Below are 20,263 nucleotides of genomic sequence, written 5' to 3'. Positions count from 1 at the left end.
GGCTGAATAGTGCTCCATTGTCTATATCAACTACGTCTTCTTCAACCACTCATCTGTTAAAGGACACTTAGGTTGTGTCCTATCTTGGCTATTGTGAATAATGCTGCAATAAACATGGTGGTGTGTATATCTCTTTGATAACCTGCTTTCATTTCCTTTGTATATATACACAGAAGTAGTACTTCTATTTGTAATTTTTCAGGAAGATACATACTGTTCTCCGTGATAGCTGAGCCAGTATATGATCCCACCAACAATGCACAGTGTTCCCTTTTTTTTCCACATCCTTGCCAACACTTGTATCTCTTGTCTTCTTGATGACAGCCATTTTGACAGGTGTGAGGTGATATCTCATTTTAGTCGTGATTTGCATTTATCTGATGAGTAGTGATGTTGAACACCTTTTAATATACCTGTTGACCACTTGGATGTCTTCTTTGAAAAAATTTGACTATGGTTTCTGTTCTCCGTTTTAATCAGATTTTAACATTATTAAGTTGTATGAGATCTTTTTGAATTTTGGATATTAACCCCCTTATCTGATATATGGTTTGCAAAAAAGTGTCTCCAATTCCAGAGTTGCCTTTTCATTTTGTCCACTGTTCCTTTTTCAGTACAGAAGCTTTTAAGTTTGATGTAATTCCCTTATGGAAATTTTCCTTTATTTTTTTGTGTGCTTTTGGTGTCATGTCCACAAAAGCATTGTCAAGACTAATGTTGAGGGGCTTCTTTATGTTTTCTTGTAGGAGTTTTATGGTTTCAGGTCTTATGTTTCAGTCTTTGATACATTTCAAGTTAATTATGAGTGGTGTAAGATGGGGGTCCCGTTTCTTTCTTTCTTTCTTTCTTTCTTTCTTTCTTTCTTTCTGCATATGTTCATTCAATTTCCCAACACTGTTTGTTGAAGAGACAATCCTTTCTCCATTGGACATTCTTGGCTTTCTTATAAATATTAGTTGGCCATTTATGCAGGGGTTTAATTCTGGGGTCTCTATCCTGTTCCATTGGTCCATATGTCTATTTTTATTACAGTACCATACTGTTTTAATTAGTATAGCTTACTAGTATAGTTTAAATCAGGAAGTGTGATCCTTCTGGGTTTTTATTTCCCCTCATGATTGCTTTAGCTCTTTGGGGTCTTTGCCATACAGAATGCCATTGGAATTTTAATACTGATCATATGGTATGTATAAAGTTGGATATATTAACTTTATCATTGTCATTATTTTAAGATCTATCCAGAATTAAAACATTTTAAATCGTATTTTTAAATTTTTATGTATTCTGAGAGAGAGAGAAAGAGAGAGAGAGGGAGAGAAAACAATTGTGTGCACAAGCACAGTGGGAGAAAAGAGAGAGGGAGAGAATCCCAAGTGCAGAGCCTGATGGGGGCTTGAACTCATGACCACGAGATAATGGCCTAAGCTGAAATTAAGAGTCAGACACTCAACCGCCTGAGCCACCCAGGTGCCCCTACATTGTATTTTTTTAACTGAAGTATAGTTAACATACAATATTACATGAGTTTCAGGTGTATAGCATAGTGATTTAACAACTCTGTAAACCACAAGTGTAGCTACAATGTCATCATTAACTATATTCCCTATGCTGTGCCTTTTATCCCCATGGCTTATTCATTCCATAACTGGAAGACTGTATCACTCACTGCCCTTCACCCATTCTGCCCATCTCTCCACCCTTCCCCCCACCCCCGACAATTATTAGTTTGTTCTCTGTATGTGTCTGTTTCTGCTTTTCATTTGTTTGTTCGATTGTTTAGAATCCACATATAAGTGAAATTATATGGTATTTGTCTTTCTCAAACTTGCTTCACTAATGGGTAAATCATGTTGTTACAAGTGTGGCAACGTCTCATTTGTTTTTATCGCTAATATTGCACTGTGTGTGGTGTGTGCACACGAGCGTGTGGGTACACATCATATCTTCTTTATTCATTTATCGATCAGTGGACACTTGGATTACTTCCATATCTTGGCTACTGAAAATAATGCTGCAATAAACATAAAGATGCATATATCTTTTCAAATTAGTGTTTTTGTTTTCTTTCAGTAAATACCCAGTGGTGGAATGACTGGATCAAATGGTATCTGTATTTTTAATTTTTGAGGAACCTACATACTGTTTTACACATTAGCCACACCAATTTACATTCCCATGAACAGTGCACAGGGGTTCTTTTTTCTCCAGATCCTCACCTACACTTGTTATTTCTTGTCTTTTTTGATTCTAGCCACCCTGACAGGTGTAAGGTGATATCTTATTTGCATTTCTCTGATTAGTGGTGTTGAGCATCTTTTCATGTGTCTGTTGACCAGCCATCCATCTTCTGTGGAAAAGTGTCTATTCACATCTTCTGCCAATTTTTAATCAGATTTTTGGGTTTTTTTTTTTGGGGGGGGCTGTTGAGTTGTATAATTTCTTTATATATTTTGGATATTAACCCCTTATTGTATATATCATTTCTAATATATTCCATTCAGTAGGTTGACTTTTTGCTTTGTGGATTGTTTCCTTTGCTATGCAAAAGATTTTATTTTGATGGAGTCCCAATAATTTATTTTTGCTTTTGTTTCCCTTGCCTCAGGAGACATATCTAGAAAAACGTTTCTGTGGTGAATGTCAAAGAAATTACTGCCCATATTTTCTTCTAGGAGTTTTATGGCTTCAGGTCTCACGCTTAGATCTTTAATCCATTTTGGGTTTATTTTTGTGTATGGTGTGAGAAAGTGGTCCAGTTTCATTCTTTTGTATGTAGCTGTCCAGTTTTTCCAACACTATTTGTTGAAGAGATTGTCTTTTCCCCCATTGTATATTCTTGCCTCCTTTGTCATAGATTAGTTGATCATATAAGCATAGGTTTATTTCTAGGTTCTCTTTTCTGTTCCATTGATGTATGTGTCTTATTTTTGTGCCAGTACCACAAGCTACTGGGATTTTGATAAGCTTTGCATTGACAGATTGTATAGATGGCTTTGAGCATCATGGAAATTTTAACAATATTAACTCTTCCAGTCCATGAACTCCGTTTGTGTCTTCTTTAATTTCTTTCAGCAAATCTTATCGTTTTCATTGTATACATGTTTCACTTCCTTGGTTAAATTTATTCCTAGGCGTTTTGTTGTTTTTGATGCTATTGCAAGTGGCATAGTTTTATTTTTTATTTTTTTAGATATTTCATAGTGTATAGAAATGCAATTGATTTCTGTGTATTGATTTTATATTTTTCAACTTTATGGAATTCATGGATTATATACAACAGTTTTTAAATTGAGTCTGGGATTTTCAAGATATAAGATCATATCATCTGCAAATGGCCATTTTATTTATTCCTTTGCAATTTGGATGCCTTTTCTTTGCCTTGCTTGATTGCTCTAGCTAGGACTTCCAGTACTATGTTGAATGCATGGTGAGAGTGGATACCCTTGTCTTGTTCCTGATCTTAGAGGAAAAGCTTTACATTTTTTACCATTGGGTACAATGTTAGCTGTTGGTTTGTTGAGTCTGTTGAGTGTTTTAATTATAAAATGATGTATTTTGTCATATGCTTTATCTCCATCAATTGAGATAATAGTATGACTTCTATTGTTCATTCTATTATTGTGGTATATCACATTTATTGATTTGCATATGTTAAACCACTCCTGCATCCCAGAGGTAAATACTGCTTGGTCATGTAGTAAATCATTTTAATGAGTTCTTGAGGGTTTTTCACCTATGTTTATCAGGGATATTGGCCTGCAGTTGTCTTGTAGTGTCCTTATCTGGCTTTGGTATCAAGTTATTACTGTGGGGGCGCCTGGGTGGCTCAGTCAGTTGAGCGTCCGACTTCAGCTCAGGTCATGATCTCACAGCTCGTGGGTTCGAGCCCCGGATTGGGCTCTGTGCTGACAGCTCAGGGCCTGGAGCCTGTTTCAGATTCTGTGTGTGTGTGTCTCTCTCTGCCCCTAACCCACTTGCATCTGTCTCTGTCTCTCTCAAAAAATAAATAAACATTAAACAAAAGTTATTACTGTGTATTACTGTTATTACAGAACAAGTTTGGAACTATGCCCTCCTTTTCAGTTTTTTGGAAGAGTTTGAAAATGATAGGCATTGAGGAGGGCACTTGTTGGGATGAGCACTGGGTGTTGTATGTAAGTGATGAATCATGGGAATCTACCCCAAAACCAAGAGAACACTGTACACACTGTATGTTAGCTAATTTGACAACAAATTATATTAGAAAAAATAAAATGTAAAAAAAAAAAAAAGATTTGTGTTAATTACTTAAACGTTTGGTTGAATTCACCAGTGGAGTCATCTGGTTCTGAAGTTTCCTATGTTGGAACAATTTTTATTATTGATTCACTCTTTTTACTCATTATTGGTCTGTTCAGAATTTCTATTTTTTCCTGGTTCAGTTTGGTAGATAGTATGATTCTAGATACTTAATCCATTTCTTCTAGGCTATCAAATTTGTTGGCATATACTTGCTCATAGTGATCACCTATGATCCTATGTATTTCTGTAGTGTCTATTGGAATTCAGTGTCTATTGTAGTGTCTACTGGTTATATTTCTGATTTCATTTATTTGAGTCTTCTCTTTTTTCTTAGTTCCATTAAAGATTTGCGAATTTTGTTTATCTTTTTGAAAAACCAACTCTTATTTTTGTTGATCTTCTTCTATTTTTCTGGTTTCTATTTCACTTATTTTCATTGTGATCTTTATTATTTCCTTTCTTCTGCTAATTTTAGGCTTCATTTGTTCTTTTTCTGATCCTTTGAGGTGTAAAGTTAGAGTGTTATTTTCAGTCTTTAAAATTTCTTAATATATACACATGTCTCTCAGAACTGCTTTTGCAGCATCTCATAAGTTATGGTTTGTTGTGTTTCCATTTTCATTTGTTTTCAGATATTCTTTGATTTGCATTTTGATTTATTCTTTGATCAATTGGTTGTTCAGGAGCATACTGTTCAGTTTTAATGTGTTTGTGGGTTTTCCAGCTTTCTTCATGTTGTTGACTTCTCATCTCATATCACTGTGGTTAGAAAAGGTACTTGGTATGATTTCAATCTTAAGTTTCCAAAGACTTGTTTTGTGTCCTATCACATGATCTATCTTCAAGAGTATTCTCTGTGTGCTTGAGAATAATATTCTGCTGTTGAACTGAATGTTCTATAGATGTCTGTTAGGTCCATTTAGTCTAAGGTTTGGTTCAAGTCCATGCTTCCTTGTCAATTTTCTTTCTGGGTGATCTATCCATTTGTTGAAAGTGTGGTGTTAAAGTCCCTTATGATTATTGTATTCTTGTCTGTTTTCCCCTTTATTTCTGTATTTGCTTAATATATTCAAGTGCTCCCATGTTGGATGCGTATATATTTATGATCCTACCTTTCATAGTGTGTTACGTACTTTCATACGTTTTCATGTCACTGATTAATGTCTTTTCATTTTGGCCTGAAGAACTCCTTTCAATCTTTCTTGCAAAGAAGGTACAGTGGTGATGAACTCCCCTCAGCTTTTGTTTTTCTGGGAAAGCTGTTATTTCTCCATATCTGAATGATAACTTGGCAGAGAAAGCATTCTTGGCTGGCACTTTTTATGTTTCTGCACTTTGCATACCTTATTTCACTCTCCCCTGGCCTGTAAGATTCTGCTGGAAGCCTACTGGAAGTTCTCTTGTAGGTTACATTCTTTTTTTTTTCTTCTAAATGTTTATTTTTGAGAGAGAGAGAGAGCATGTATCCTAGAGAGGCAGAGAGACAGAGAGGGAGAGAGAGAATCCCAAGCAGGCTCAGCACTGTCAGCAGAGTCCAACACAGGGCTCAAACCCATTAACCATGAGATAATGACCTGAGCCAAAACCAAGAGTTGACACTTAACAGACTGAGCCTCCCAGGCATCCCTGTAGGTTACATTCATTTTTTTTTTCTCTCGCTGCCTTTAAGATTCTTTCTATACCATTGATTTTTGACAGTTTCTTTACAATGTATTTTGGAGAAGGTCCTTGTGCATTGAGATAACAAGATGATCTATTCACTTTGTGGAGTTGTATGTTCAATTCTACTCAGATTTTGGAAGTTCTCAGCTATTATTTCTCTAAGTAAACTCTGCCCCTTCTCCCTCACTTCTCCTTCTGGCATCCTGATTATTCTGATATTTATCTTTTTGATGGAATCCTATGGTTCATGTAGACTTTCTTCACTCGCTTAAATCTGTTCTTTCATCTCTTCTGTGTTATTTCAAAATTCCTATCATTGAAGTCACTTACTCTTTCTTCCATCTGGTCTGCTCTGCTTCAGAGGCTTTCTATTGCATTCTTCATCTCCATTGAATTCTTCAGCTCCAGAATTTATGGCTGGTTCTTTTTTTATAATTTCAATCTCCTTGGGAAATAATTCATTTTGATTATATATTTCATTCCTGATTTTATTGAATTGCCTTTCTTAATTTTGTTATAATTTGTTGAGTTTCTTTATAATCACTATTTTGAATTCTTTATACATTAGATTGCAAAATTCCATGCCTTTGAGCTTGGTTGCTAGATAACTGTTGTTTTCTTTTTTAGACGCCATATTTCTTTGATTTTTTTATATTTCTTGTGGCTATGCATTGATGCTTTCACATTTAAAGTAGCAGACACCCACCTCCTTAACTCTGTGGTGATTGCCTTTAGCAGATGAGGTGTTATGTTCTCTGGTATTACTGTTATCTGAGTTTTCTTCTGTGTTTGTGAAAGTAAACCTGTTCCACTCTTCTTGCTATCTTGCCAAATTTTTAAACTTTTATATCTTCTTTGGTTCTTACCAGTCACCAAGCTGGCTATTGGAAACCTCTCCTTTTTTTCTAGAAGGTGGTGCTATAGTTATAGCTCAAGTTTATAGTTTCTATCTTGCCCATTGACTGTGGCTTGCTTTCTGAGTGTGCTCCCCTGTCTACCAGAGCTTGCTCTCAAGTCATACTGTGGAGTGTGCACAAGAAACCAGCAGGAGAGTGGGGGGAGGTGTGGTGTTAGCACTTGGCATGTTGGAGGTGCCCTTGTATCCTACAGGGACATCTCCACGGGGTGGTACTCCCAGAGGTTACTGAGTGAACTTACCTCTACGTAGAGTCCCTCTAAGGCCTTTGAAATTAATCTGCCTCTTTCCCAATATCCTCCCTCTCCCCAGTGGTAGAGCTCCCACCTTACTACTCCAGGTACTGTTGGAGACAAAAGGGTTCCTGTCTGCCTAAGGTAACGAGACATTTATTCACTACCTTCCATTTCTCCCATGGAAGAGGGTGTCTCCACCAGACAAATCAGCCATATTCAGTGTTTCCTTAGGGGAGGGATAGTGTTGGGAAAGTTTCTCCTAGTGCTTCCACTGCAACCATATTTGTATTTTCCCCTCCAATAATGTGCTGGAGTCTCCCTTTAGGAAGGCTGATGTTCTGCAATTTCTGTCTCATGAGTGAGTGCCTGCGTAAGTCAGCACTCACCCAATTTTTGTCTGACAGTGATGGGAAGAGTCCAGGCTGCTTTGCTTGCTTAGCTTGTTCTTCAGTCTGTTTGCAGGTTTGTCTGGTTCTAGTAAGGCTGTGATGGTGAGATACTTCTTGGGTTCCTTGGGAGTAAGGTACTAAGTCCCAAAAGACTACCAAAGTGCTTTTTGTTTACTTGGGAATGTCTTAATTTCTCCTTCATCTGTGCTGGACATATTCTTTATTGGCATATACTTCTTTTATCATGATGCTCTGGCTTCCATGGTTGCTGAGGTGAAATTGACTATGAACCTTATTGAGAATCATTTGCTTGTGATGAGTCACTTTACTCTTGCTGGTTTCAAGATCCTCTTTGTGTTTGGCTTTCCACAATTTGATGACAGTCTTTCTTGATGTGGATCTCTTTGAGTTTATTCCACTTGGCATTTGTTGGGCTTGTTGTGTAGACTCAGATCTTTCACAAAATTTGGGAAATTGCTGGTCCTTGTTTCTTCAGATAATCTTTCTACCCCTGCCTCTCCCTCTTCTTCTGGGACTTCCACTGTGCACCTGCTGGTGTTCTTGATGGTGTGCCAAGGCCCCTCAGGTTCTGTTCACTTCTCTTCATTCTTTTATTTTTATGATTCCCTGATCAGATAGTTTCAATTGTCCCATAATCAAATTTGCTGAGTCTTTTCTTCTGCTTGTTCAGTTCTATTGTAACCCTCTAGTAAAATTTTCACTGAATTTCAGCTTCAGGATTTAGTTCCTTTTTGATCATTTCTGAATCTCTTGATAGTCTCTATTTGGTGATACGTTATTCTCCTGGTTTACTTTAGATCTTTGTCCATGGTTTCTCTTAGCTCTTTAAACATTTTTAATACAGGTGATTTATGATTATGATTGAAGTATAGTTGATGTACAATATTATATTAGTTTCAGGGGTACAACAGTGGTTTGATATTTTATACATTATGAAATGATCACCATTAATCTATTTAACATCTGTCACCAACAAAGTTACTACTGTATTATTGACTGTATTCCCTATGCTTTATATCCCTAGGACTTATTCATTTTATAACTGGAATTTTATACCCATTAATCCCCTTCACTTATTTCACCTATTCCCCCACATCCCCTTTTGGCAAACATCAGTTTGTATTTATGACTCTGCTCCTGTGTTGTTTGTACATTTGTTTTGTTTTTAAGATTCCACATGTGTGAAATCTTATGGTATTTATCTTTTCCTGTCTAACTTACTTCACTTAGCATAATTCTCTCAAGTTCCATCCATGTTGTCACAGATGGCAAGATGCCATTCTCCTTTATGGCTGAGTAATATTCCATTCCATGTGGAATACACACACACACACACACACACACACACACACACACACACTATATTTTCTTTATCCATTCATCTGTTGATGGGCACTTTAAAATTTTTTTGTTTATTTATTTTGAGAGAGACAGAGACAGCATGAGTGGGGGAGGGGCAGAGAGAAAAGGAAAGAGAATCCCAAGCAGGCTCTGTGTTGCCAGCACAGATCCTGATGTGGGGCTTGAACTCACGAAACCATGAGATCATGACCTGAGCAGAAACCAAGAGTTGTAAGCTTAACCGACTGAGCCACCCAGGTGCCCTAGTGATGGACAATTTTAAATCACTTCCATATCTTGGCTCTGCTCACTAATGCTGCAGTGAACATAGGGGTACATTAATTTTTCCAAATTAGTGTTTTTCTTTGGATAAGTACTCATAGGTGGGATTGCTGGATCATACTGCAGTTCTATTTTTAACTTTTGAACAACCTCCATACTGTTTGTACCAGTTTTACATTCCCACCATCAGTACACAAGGGTTTCCTTTCCTCCATATCCTTGCCAACCCTTTTATTTCTCGTCTTTTTTGATTTTAGCCATTCTGCCAGATATGAGGTGATATCTTGTGGTTTTGATTTGCATTTCTCTGACGAATGATGTTGAGCATCTTTTTATGTGTATGTTGGCCATCTGTATGGGGCTTTTTTGGAAAAATGTCTGAGTCTTATGCCCATCTTTTAATCAGATTGTTTTTTTGGTGTTGATTGGTATGAGTTCTTTATATATTTTAGATATTAACCCCCTACTGGATATATTATTTGCATGCTCTCCCATTTAGTCCCTTTTAAAAAACTTTAAGTATGGGAATGCAAGCTGGTGCAGACACCTTGGAAAAAAGTATGGAGGTTCCTCAAAAAACTAAAAATAGAACTACCCTAACCCAGCAATTGCACTACGAGGCATTTATCCACGGGATACAGGTGTGCTGTTTCGAAGGGACACATGCACCCCCATGTTTAGAGCAGCACTATCAACAATAGCCAAAGTATGGAAAGAGCCCAAATGTCCATCAATGGATGAATGGATAAAGATGTTGTGTATACACACACACACACACACACACACACACACACACACACAATAGAGTATTACTTGGCAATCAAAAAGAATGAAATCTTGCCATTTGCAACTATGTGGATGGAACTGGAGGGTATTATGCTAAGTGAAATTAGTCAAAGAAAGACAAAAATCATATGACTTCACTCAGATGAGGTTTTTAAGAGACAAAACAGATGAACATAAGGGAAGGGAAACAAAAATAATATAAAAACAGGGAGGGGGACAAAACAGAAGAGACTCATAAATATGGAGAACAAACTGGAGGGATTGTGGGAGGGGTGATGGGCTAAATGGGTTAGGGGCACTAAGGAATCTACTCCTGAAATCATTGTTTCACTATATGCTAACTAACTTGGATGTAAATTTTAAAAAATAAAAAATAAAATTAAAAAAATAAATAAATAAATAAAAATTAAAAAAAAATTTAAGTAGGCTCTGCACCCAGCATGGGGCATGAACTCATGACCCCTAGATCAAGAATTGCATACTCTACCAACTGAGCCAGCTAGATGCCCCTTGGTAGGCCTTTTTTTTTTTTAATTAAGTTTTTATTCTAATTCCAGTATAGTTAACATATAGTGCTTATATTAGTTTCAGGTATACAATATAGTGATTCAACACTTCCATACATCGCCCAGTGCTCATCACAGCAAGTGTCCTCCTGAATCCCTATCACCTGTTCCACCCATCCCCTCTCCCACCTCCGCTCTGGTAGCCATCATTTTGTTCTCTATAGTTAAGTGTCTGTTTCTTGGTTTGTCTCTTTCTCTTTTTCCTTTGCTTGTTTGTTTTCTTAAATTCCACATGAGTGAAATTATACGGTATTTGCCTTTCTTAGTTCACTTAGCATTATACTCTCTAGCTCCATCAATGTCCTTGCAAATGGAAAGATTTCATTCTTTTTTTTTATGGCTGAATAATATTCCATTGTGTATATGTACTACATCTTCTTTATCCATTTATCTGATGGACATGGCTACTTTCATAATTTGGCTATTGTAAATAATGCTGGTATAAACATAAGGGTGTAGGTATCTGTCTGAATTAATGTTTTTGTGTTCTTTTGGGTGGATGGCACAGTAGCACAATTGCTGGATCATAGGGTGCTTCTGGTTTCAACTTTTTGAGGAACCTCCATACTGTTTTCCAGAGTGGCTACACCTGTTTGCATTTCTACCAGCAGTGTACAAGGGATCCTTTTACTCCACATATTCGCCAACACTTGTTTCTTAAGCTTTTTATTTTACCCATTCTTACAGGAGTGAGGTGATATCACATTGTAGTTTTGATTTGCATTTCCCTGATGATTTGTGATGTTGAGCATCTTTGCATGTGTCTGCTGGCCATTTGTGTGTCTTCTTTGGAGAAATGTCTGTTCATGTCTTCTGCCCATTTTTTCAAATTGGGCTGTTTTATGGGTGTGGAACTGTATAAATTCTTTACATATTTTAGATACTAACCCTTTATTAGATATTTCATTTGCAAATATCTTTTCCCATTCAAGAGGTTACCTTTTTGTTATTTTCTTTATAAATTTTATTTTAAATATTTATTTTTAAGAGAGCAAGAGCAAGCAAGCATGAGTGGGGGAGTGAGGGGCCGAGAGAGAGGGAGACAGAGAGTCTGAAGCAGGTTCTGTGCTGACAGCAAAGAGCCCCAGGCGGGACTTGAACTCACCAGCTGATTACCTGAACTGAAGTCTGATGCTTTACTGACTGAGCCACCTTTTAGTTTTTTTGACTGCTTCCTTTGCTGTGCAAAAGCTTTGTATTTTGGTGTAGTTCCAATAGTTTTTGCCTTTATTTCCCTTGCCTCAGGAGACGTATCTAGAAAAATGTCGCTACAGCTGATGTCAGAGACATTATTGCTTGTGTTCTCTTCTAGATTTTTATGTTTTCAGGTCTCACATAAGGTCTTTCATCCATTGTGAATGTACTTTTGTGTATGGTATAAGAAGGTGGCCCAGTTTCGTTCTTTTGCATGTTACTGTCCGGTTTTCTCAGCACGATTTGTTGAAGAGACTTTCCCATTAGATAGTCTTTCCTTTTTTGAAGATTAATTGACCATATAATTGGTTTATTTCTGGGCTTACCATTTTGTTTCATTGAACTGTGTGCTGGTTTTTGTGCCAGTACCATCCTATTTTGGTCACTACAGCTTTGTCATATAACTTGAAGTCTGGAATTGTGATACCTCCGGTTTTGTTTTTCTCTTTCAAGATTGCTTTGGCTATTCAGGATCTTTTGTGGTTCCATACAGATTATAGAACTGTTTGTTACAGTTCTGTGAAAAATGCTGTTGGTATTTTGATAGGGATTGCATTAAATGTGTAGATTGCTTGGGGTAGTACTGGCATTTTAACTATATTTGTGTTATGCCCAGAATTCGTGATCCCCGAATACCGCCAGGGAGCCGAGTCCGATGCAAAAGCAAAAGAGCCTTTATTCCAGCTAGCTCGAGCTCAATCCCCTACCTGCACCGACGCAGCGGTGAGATACCAGGGAGAGAGAGCGAGTTTCAAAAGCACAAAGGTTTTATAGGGGTCTAGGGGCAGTTGGTGAGGTAATGGCTGTGGCCTCGGCCGATTGGCTGGGGAAGGGTCGTGGCCTCGGCCGATTGGCTGGGGAAGGGTCGAGTCCTGGTAGGCAGGTCTCTGGGCTGTTTTGATCAGGAAGTTTGAAGGGGTGAGCCGGAGGTTACTCAAGGGGAGGAGGCGCGGTCTGAGGTTTCTGCGATTTTCCCGGAAAAGGGGTCATGTCGGGGACATAGTCACTCAAGGTGGAGGACACAGAACACGATGGAGTCGGCCGGCGTAGGCCCGCCCTTTCAATTTGTTCTTCCAATTCATGAGCATGGAATGTCTTTCCATTTCTTTGTGCCATCTTCAATTTCTTTCATCAGTGTTTTATGGTTTTTGGAGTACAAGTCTTTCACCTCTTTAGTTAGGTTTATTCCCAGGTATCTTATTCTTTTCAGTGCAATTTGTAGCTGGGATTATTTTATTAATTTCTCTTTCTTCATTATTGGAATATAGAAATGCAACAGATTTCTGTATGCTGATTTTATATCCTGTGACTTCCTGAATTCATTTGTCAATTCTAGCAATTTTGGGGGAGTCTTTCGGGTTTTTTATATATAGTATCCTGTCATTAGCAAGTAGTGAAAGTTTGACTTCTTAGTGATTCAGATGGTTTTTATTTGTTTTCATTGATTACTGTGGCTTAGGACTTCCAGCACTATGTTAAATAATAATGGTGACAGTGGACATCCCTGTCTTATTGCTGGCCTTAGGGGAAAAACTCTCAGTTTCTCCCCACTGTATGATGTTCATTGTGGAGTTTTTCATGCAAGACATTTATTATGTTCCCCCTAAATCTACTTTGTTGAGGGTTTTTTTTTTAAATCATGAACGGATGTTGTACTTTGAAAATGCTTTTTTTTTTTTTGCATCTATTGACATGATCACAAGGTTTTTATCCTGTTACTAATGTATCATGTTGATTCGTGAATATAGTCTGTTTTAATGGTTACCTTAAATGCCTGAAGCCAAAAGTATCTCTGTATATGTACACACACACACACGAAAAAAATACACTTGTAGTTTTTGCAGATTGGTTTGTGTGTTGGGATACTCCTTCAATGCTTAGCTAGGCTTTTTAAAATGAATTCTGCTTCAGCTTTCACTTCCCGAATGAGTGGAGCATGAAGTTCAGCCAGAAGTGAAAGACGGGGGCATTCTTCGGTCCTGCGTATGCAGCCCGGCCGGGGCATGCCTGTGGACTTCCTGATTTCCTGGAATATGCAGGGGCTTTTAAAAGGCCTTTCCCCCCACGTATCTCCTTTCCCAAAGTCCTCTTTCCCCAGGGGTTCGGTCTCTCTTTCGCTCGTCTTAGGCTGCCACGGCCAGTAGCTTTGCTCCTACGTGCTTCTGGCAAATGCCCAAAGGCCACCCCTCGCCCCAGTCCCTCAGGGGGTCACTGGACAGATGCACAGCTCGTCAGTCCACTGAGAACAGAGTCTGTATCGCGCCTCCGGCACCAGCAGCCTGCACCGGGAGCTCCCACCGCCGTCTTCACGACCGCCGGCGGTCCGGAGGGTGGGGGACAGCACGCGGGAAATGCAAAATGCCACCACGCTCGCTCAGTGGCAGCGGAGCGGCTTCTTCACTGCGCTTTCCTCCTGTACAGGTTTTGGGCCAGATTTTAGACTTCCACGCAGGTTGATTCGGACGGTGTGCCAGCTGTTTTTGTGGAGGGACAGAGCCCTGGTGCTCCCTACTCCACGACTTTTAGACACTTGGCTCCTCTCCTTTTCCTGACATTACCAGGTTGTAGTCCTATGAAGAACTTAGTCTCCTACAGACACTGATTTTAACAATCTGTGGCACAAATGCATGGGTAAACAGGAAAATACAAGCCGGGTACGTTGCTTATGACATTTCTACGCTTCACGTTCACCGTTTTCCTCCTCTGAATCACTTTTCAATTCAGTCACTGATGCTTGGGCTTTTTACACGACACTGCTGTCCGTCCCACCGTGAGAGTTGGGACGTGCAAGTCCTTGAAAGCTCCACTGTCATCCCCGGGACGTCACTCCCACCCAGGGACTCGTTGGCCAATGCTGATTGTCACGTGAATCCCAATTTCAATAAAAAAAAAAAAAACAAAAAAAAAAACGTCTAACAATTGGCACTATGTGGGATGTACTTTTCCGGGAAACCAGATGAGGAAATGATTAATTTGGCTAAAGTAAGTCACAGAAGGCAACAGAGAGGTGCCGTTCGGGAGGCTAGAGAGTTGATGGAAGGACGCAGCCAGCCAAGCAGTAGAGGAAAAGCCCCGTCAGCAGAACCGTGGGCATCACCCGCAGGGGACCAGGCGGGTCTGGAGGATAGAGTTGAGTCACAGGTCAGTTGCTCGTGGTAGGAAATGGATTGAAAAGAGTGGGCTGTGCAGGGTACACACTCAGAAAGTGACACACTATTGTAGCGAAGAACTTTTCAGGAGATTCTGAGGAACGCGGCGATGTGATGATGTCTTCCTCTTCGAAGCCCTCTTGGACGCCATGTGCAAAACGGACTGATTTGGGGTGGGCAAGCGCCACCAAGGGGGTGGCTGAGGAGCTGGGTCGTGGCAGGGAGGACAGACAGGTGTGGGCTGGCGGCGGGATAAGTCCACAAGAAAACAGGCTGGGAAGGCAAACCGCCTCTCCTCTGTGTTTTTATTACTGGGAACGTGAGCAGATATATGGCAGGTTGGACAAATGAGCAACACAATCTGACAAACCAAATACCTGTTTTCAGCTCTGGCTACTGTGTGATCCGAGGGCTCAGTCTCCAGAGGCTGAATGCAGAAATTTTTACCAATCGGGGTCGGTTTTTAACAAATATACAGGACTTAACGGCACCAAGGATGTCACTCCAATTCACATGGACCTTGTGTTCTCATTACTTTAACCCGTCTTGCCTTTTCAAACTAACATATATTTGAATAAGTTTTACCCAAAAAAGTCTGTATTTGTAACCTCACTGTTGACTGAGATGAAACGCATAAAAATAGACCGAGAAGTTAAAATTAGTCCTAAGGCAGGTCAACAAAATATCTAATGTGACGGTTGAGAATAATAATCTAAAGAGGGCGCTGAAGTCAACAGTCTCTCTCTCGAAACTTCATTTTTACATTTTGGATAGCACCGCTCCCGGAACATTTGCACCGTTCCAGACTTTAATTTGGAGGAGACCTGTTCTTGGCTCACATCTTGTGCCACACGAAGCACCCCAAAATGATCTTTCATCAGAACCGAGTTATGGTCACTCTGTTATGGATGCGCAGGAGGACTTCCTAATTCTGACAGTGCTCAACAATACTCGAGCATATTTTAAGCATTTTCAGCCTCCTGGCTTTTCTAAAAGGCTGATGTGTTTAGAAAGTCCACAGGGAGGGGACTTCATCGGAACGTCTCAACTATGCGCAACACAGGAGCACCTTCATAAACACGGGGAAGCCAAGGCCTCCACGTTTTGAAGGTGTGCTTTCTTGACGCCTTCCTTTGGGCCCTTCTGCTCAGAATACTGAAGACTCGAGAAGGCTCAAGTAATTACTTGAAACAGATCCCTAACGATGAGAAATGAACAGATCGGTATTTATCTTGAATAAATTTATAGTAGAGCTGGGAAGGGGCAGAAAGTGGAGGCATTTAAGAAAGGACTACAAACAACTACTGTCTTTCTGACAGCCCCTCAACCTTCAACTGCTCTGTTATTTTTAAAAAAAGCCTTCAATTTTCCCTCAAATGTCACAAATCAATAGTTTGCTGGTCTATGATCTCTCCCCTTCTCCCTTCTTCTGGAAAAGGGAAGAAAAAAAATTTAAATCCAAAAGTTATCATTGGTGCATAATACACTAAAAAAATGTTGGCCTTCCATCCCTTTCAAGCTCAGTCCTAATCTGATATGTGAATCGACTAATCACCTCACTGAATTATTTTCATACGAATATGGTTCCTCCATATATTCATTTTACATTCTCTGATTGGAGAGAGCTTCCATAGTGTTTCTATGGGTTCCTAGATAAGAACCGAGACATGTCTTCAGCTTTTTCTTCGGTTAGGCATGAGCCCACACTGTATGTGTCCCCGGGTTTTACCCTTCATAGTTAATTAATCAATAGTGTAACATCATGTGCCCTCTCCAAGTAATTCTAAAGCAACATGTTTGTCCTTGTAGAAAACCTATAAAGCATCCATAGTATATCATTAGAAGTTACCTCTGGAATTGCCTGCATTAACTCCGGTGCAGTTTTTGGAGCGTTAAAAGTCTGGTGAGTGAGAAGCCGAAGCCAAGCACAGATGTGAGAAAGAGGCCACGTTGGAATAAGGCCAGTGATTTAATAAGTGCACTTGCCCAAAAACGCCTGCCCCAAATTGCAGGAAACAACGAACAAAATCAATCCATACCGTCTCTTCGTGCATTTTACAGTACGAAGAGCCAGCAACGTAATACGCTGTCAGAGCTGCTCGTGTAAATCTCTTTCTCCTAAAGAGGACCCACCCGCTTTAGACTCCGAAGGACTTCTTGGAATACCGGGCACAGAGAAAAGAGCCCGGAACTAAACACAGGACTGGAGCAAGACGCCACCGCCAGATGGCACTGCTTTAGCAGGCCGAGCGTGAACGCCAGGGCGCGGGGAGCTCGCGGGGAGCGCGGGGCCGCGGGACTTTGCGGGGGTCGAGCCGGCCGTCGGGCCCGGCGGGGCCTGCGAGCGCGGCAGCCCCCGGTATTTAGCGCGGCCGGCGGCTCCAACGTGCGTCAGGACTCCTGGTCTCCCGTCTGCTGTGCCCCGCGGTCCCTGCGGCTTGAAGCTCCAGCCGCGACGCCGAGCCTCGACCCCTAGGGCCGACTGGGCCCCGGGAACCGGGGGGAGAAGGGCCAAATTGGGCCCCGGGTTTCCGGAAACGTGCGAAGCCCCCCTCCCCCCGCTCCCCCCCCCCCCCCGCGCCCTCCTCGCCGCTCGTGGCGCGGACCGGGGTCCCCAGGGCCGGAGCCGTGTCTGGAGAACGCCCCAGCACTCTGTCCTCGGTCCCGCAGTCGCCCTCCCCCAGCTTGCGCTCCCTCTGACGACGGGAACCGGCCGGGGACGCGCGCGCCGCAGCCAAGTCCTGGTTTTGATTTCACTGCCGCTCCGAAGAGCAAAGAGGCTCCAAACCCAACAAACAGGAAGGAGAGAAGGAGCCGGAGTGCGGGCAGAGGGAGGGCCATTCCCAGCAGAGGCGCTCGGGCCGGGCCGCGGACGGGGAGGAAGTGGCGCCCCTTCCCCTCCCGCGCGGGCCGGGGCGTGGGGGTGGGGGTGGGGGCAGCGAGAGGACAGCGGCCGGGGGCGGGAGGCGGGGGGGGGGGGGGGGGCTCGGGGGCGGCTCCGGGGCCGGGCGGGGTGCTCGGGGCGGGGTCTCCCTGGGCGCCGCCGCCCGCCGCCCCCCTCCCCCTCCCCTTCCCCGCGGCCCCGGGGCGCCCCCGCGGTTCTGGAGCCGGGGCGGGGCGTGCGCGTCAGCTCGAGCTAGAAAAGGCGGCGGGGCCCGGCCCAGCGAGGTGACAGCCGCGCTCGGACACGGAGGCCGGCCCGACGCCGCCATGAGCGCCGCGCTCTTCAGCCTGGACGGCCCGGCGCGCGGCGCGCCCTGGCCCGCGGAGCCCGCGCCCTTTTACGAGCCGGGCCGGGCGGGCAAGCCAGGCCGCGGGAGCGAGCCGGGGAGCCTGGCCGAGCCGGGCGCCGTAGCCCCCGCCATGTACGACGACGAGAGCGCCATCGACTTCAGCGCCTACATCGACTCCATGGCCGCCGTGCCCACCCTAGAGCTGTGCCACGACGAGCTCTTCGCCGACCTCTTCAACAGCAACCACAAGGCGGGCGCGGCGGGCGCCGCCGCGGGAGCCCTGGAGCTGCTGCCCGGCGGCCTCGCGCGCCCCCACGGCCCGGGCACCGCCGCCCCGCGTCCGCTCAAGCGCGAGCCCGACTGGGGCGACGGCGACGCGCCCGGCTCGCTGCTGCCGGCGCAGGTGGCCGCGTGCGCGCAGACGGTGGTGAGCCTGGCGGCCGCGGCGCAGCCCACGCCGCCCACGTCGCCCGAGCCGCCGCGCGGCAGCCCCGGGCCGAGCCCCGCCCCGGGCCCGGCGCGGGAGAAGAGCGCGGGCAAGAGGGGCCCGGACCGCGGCAGCCCGGAGTACCGGCAGCGGCGCGAGCGCAACAACATCGCCGTGCGCAAGAGCCGCGACAAGGCCAAGCGGCGCAACCAGGAGATGCAGCAGAAGCTGGTGGAGCTGTCGGCCGAAAACGAGAAACTGCACCAGCGCGTGGAGCAGCTCACGCGGGACCTGGCCGGCCTCCGGCAGTTCTTCAAGCAGCTGCCCAGCCCGCCCTTCCTGCCGGCCGCCGGGGCCGCCGACTGCCGGTAACGCGCGGCCCGGGGGAGGGGGCGGGAGAGACTCACCAACGACCGATACCTCAGACCCGACGGGCCCGGGAGCGGAGCGCGCCCCGCCCGGACGCCGCGAGAGCCGCTGGGCGCCGGCCGCAGTGTCTTTGGGACGCGCCCACGGAGGAACCTACGGCCTGGACTGAACCACCACTGAACTTCGAGAGAAGCTATGCGTGTTTCTTTCCCCTTAAGTTATTTTTATAATGGTAGCTTTTCTACATCTTACTCCTGTCGATGCAGCTAAGGTACATTTGTAAAAAAAAAAAAAAAAAAAAAAAAAAAAAAAGGAAACAAACTTTTCAGACAAACCCTTTGTATTGTAGATAAGAGGAAAAGACTGAGCATGCTCACTTTTTTATATTAATTTTTACAGCATTTGTAAGAATAAAGAAGCATTTAAAACCACCCCCGATTCCCGTATTCACAGTGACTCCTGAATGCTGGTGGCCCCAGGACCTCGCTGGGGAAGGGCACGTTCCAGTGCCAGGCGTGCAGCAAGGCACCGGGGAGGCCGCGGGACTCAGGTGTGTGTCCCTGAGGGGGGACCTGAGCTCCCTAGAAGAGGGGATCTGCTTTGCTCTTTGAAACCTGCCAGAGTCTACCTCCAGATGTTTTGTTTGCTTAAGATCGAGGAAGCACGAATAAAGGAACTCGTGCTAGACTAGTAGCTTTCCGGTGGAAGGTGCTCCCAGAGAAGTTCCGGGACTTGGGGAGGAGGCTGGCGGGATGACCGGTCCTGCAGTTGACTTAGGGGCTCCTCTGTAGGCAAGAGCCCCCCCGGGGCTAACTTCAGTTGGCTGCTGCAGGGGTGAGGGGTGAGGGGTGAGGGGAAGGATCCGGCTCTCCGCACAGCATGTCTGAGTCGTCTTTGGCTTCCATGGGACTCTGCTTTCACTTTCCTCAGTCTTAGGTACAGCTTCCAGTAGGTTTTCCGAGTGGGTGTAAACATAAGATAGTTCTGTGGTAGATGCAAAAGACGGTCAAAAAGCTCCTCAAAAGCAGCAGTCCTGCCAGTCGTTGAAATGTTTCAAAGCTTCATCAGGACAAATCAAGCCGTTCACCTTTCCCCCAACTAAAGCGGGTACTCGGCACCCTTTCTTGCTCTGGACTGCTAGGTCTATCTTTATGTAATTTAACCGTGGCCTATCATGATTGTCTTGTTATAAAGGAGGAAACAAAATCTTTATTGTCTAAAGACAATTTATTCATCATTTCGTGTTACTTTAAATCTCTGCCAACAAAGCCAACAATAACCAATCACTCCTCTTGAGTCTGTAATCTCGGCTCTCTGTGCACAGTACTCAGCATGATTAAACAGGCCTATAGGTATAGCGAGAATCACAGCAGGTAACTTATCTATACTTTAGGAGTAACGGTTTTAAACA

General features: G+C 43.5%; 1 protein-coding gene across 1 annotated transcript; it reads left to right on the top strand.

Annotated features, from left to right (window-relative positions):
* The first annotated feature begins 17,969 nt into the window (after nucleotides 1-17,969).
* Nucleotides 17,970-18,955, top strand: CEBPD (CCAAT enhancer binding protein delta). The gene has a single exon (XM_042923263.1). The coding sequence runs from the start codon at nucleotides 18,034-18,036 to the stop codon at nucleotides 18,853-18,855; it is 822 nt and encodes a 273-aa protein (XP_042779197.1). The 5' UTR covers nucleotides 17,970-18,033; the 3' UTR covers nucleotides 18,856-18,955.
* The last annotated feature ends 1,308 nt before the right edge of the window (nucleotides 18,956-20,263 follow it).

The sequence above is a fragment of the Panthera leo genome, chromosome F2, assembly GCF_018350215.1.
Source record: "Panthera leo isolate Ple1 chromosome F2, P.leo_Ple1_pat1.1, whole genome shotgun sequence".
NCBI lineage: Eukaryota > Metazoa > Chordata > Mammalia > Carnivora > Felidae > Panthera > Panthera leo.
Note: the sequence above shows the minus strand (reverse complement) of the source record. Positions and strands in the feature narration are given on the sequence as shown.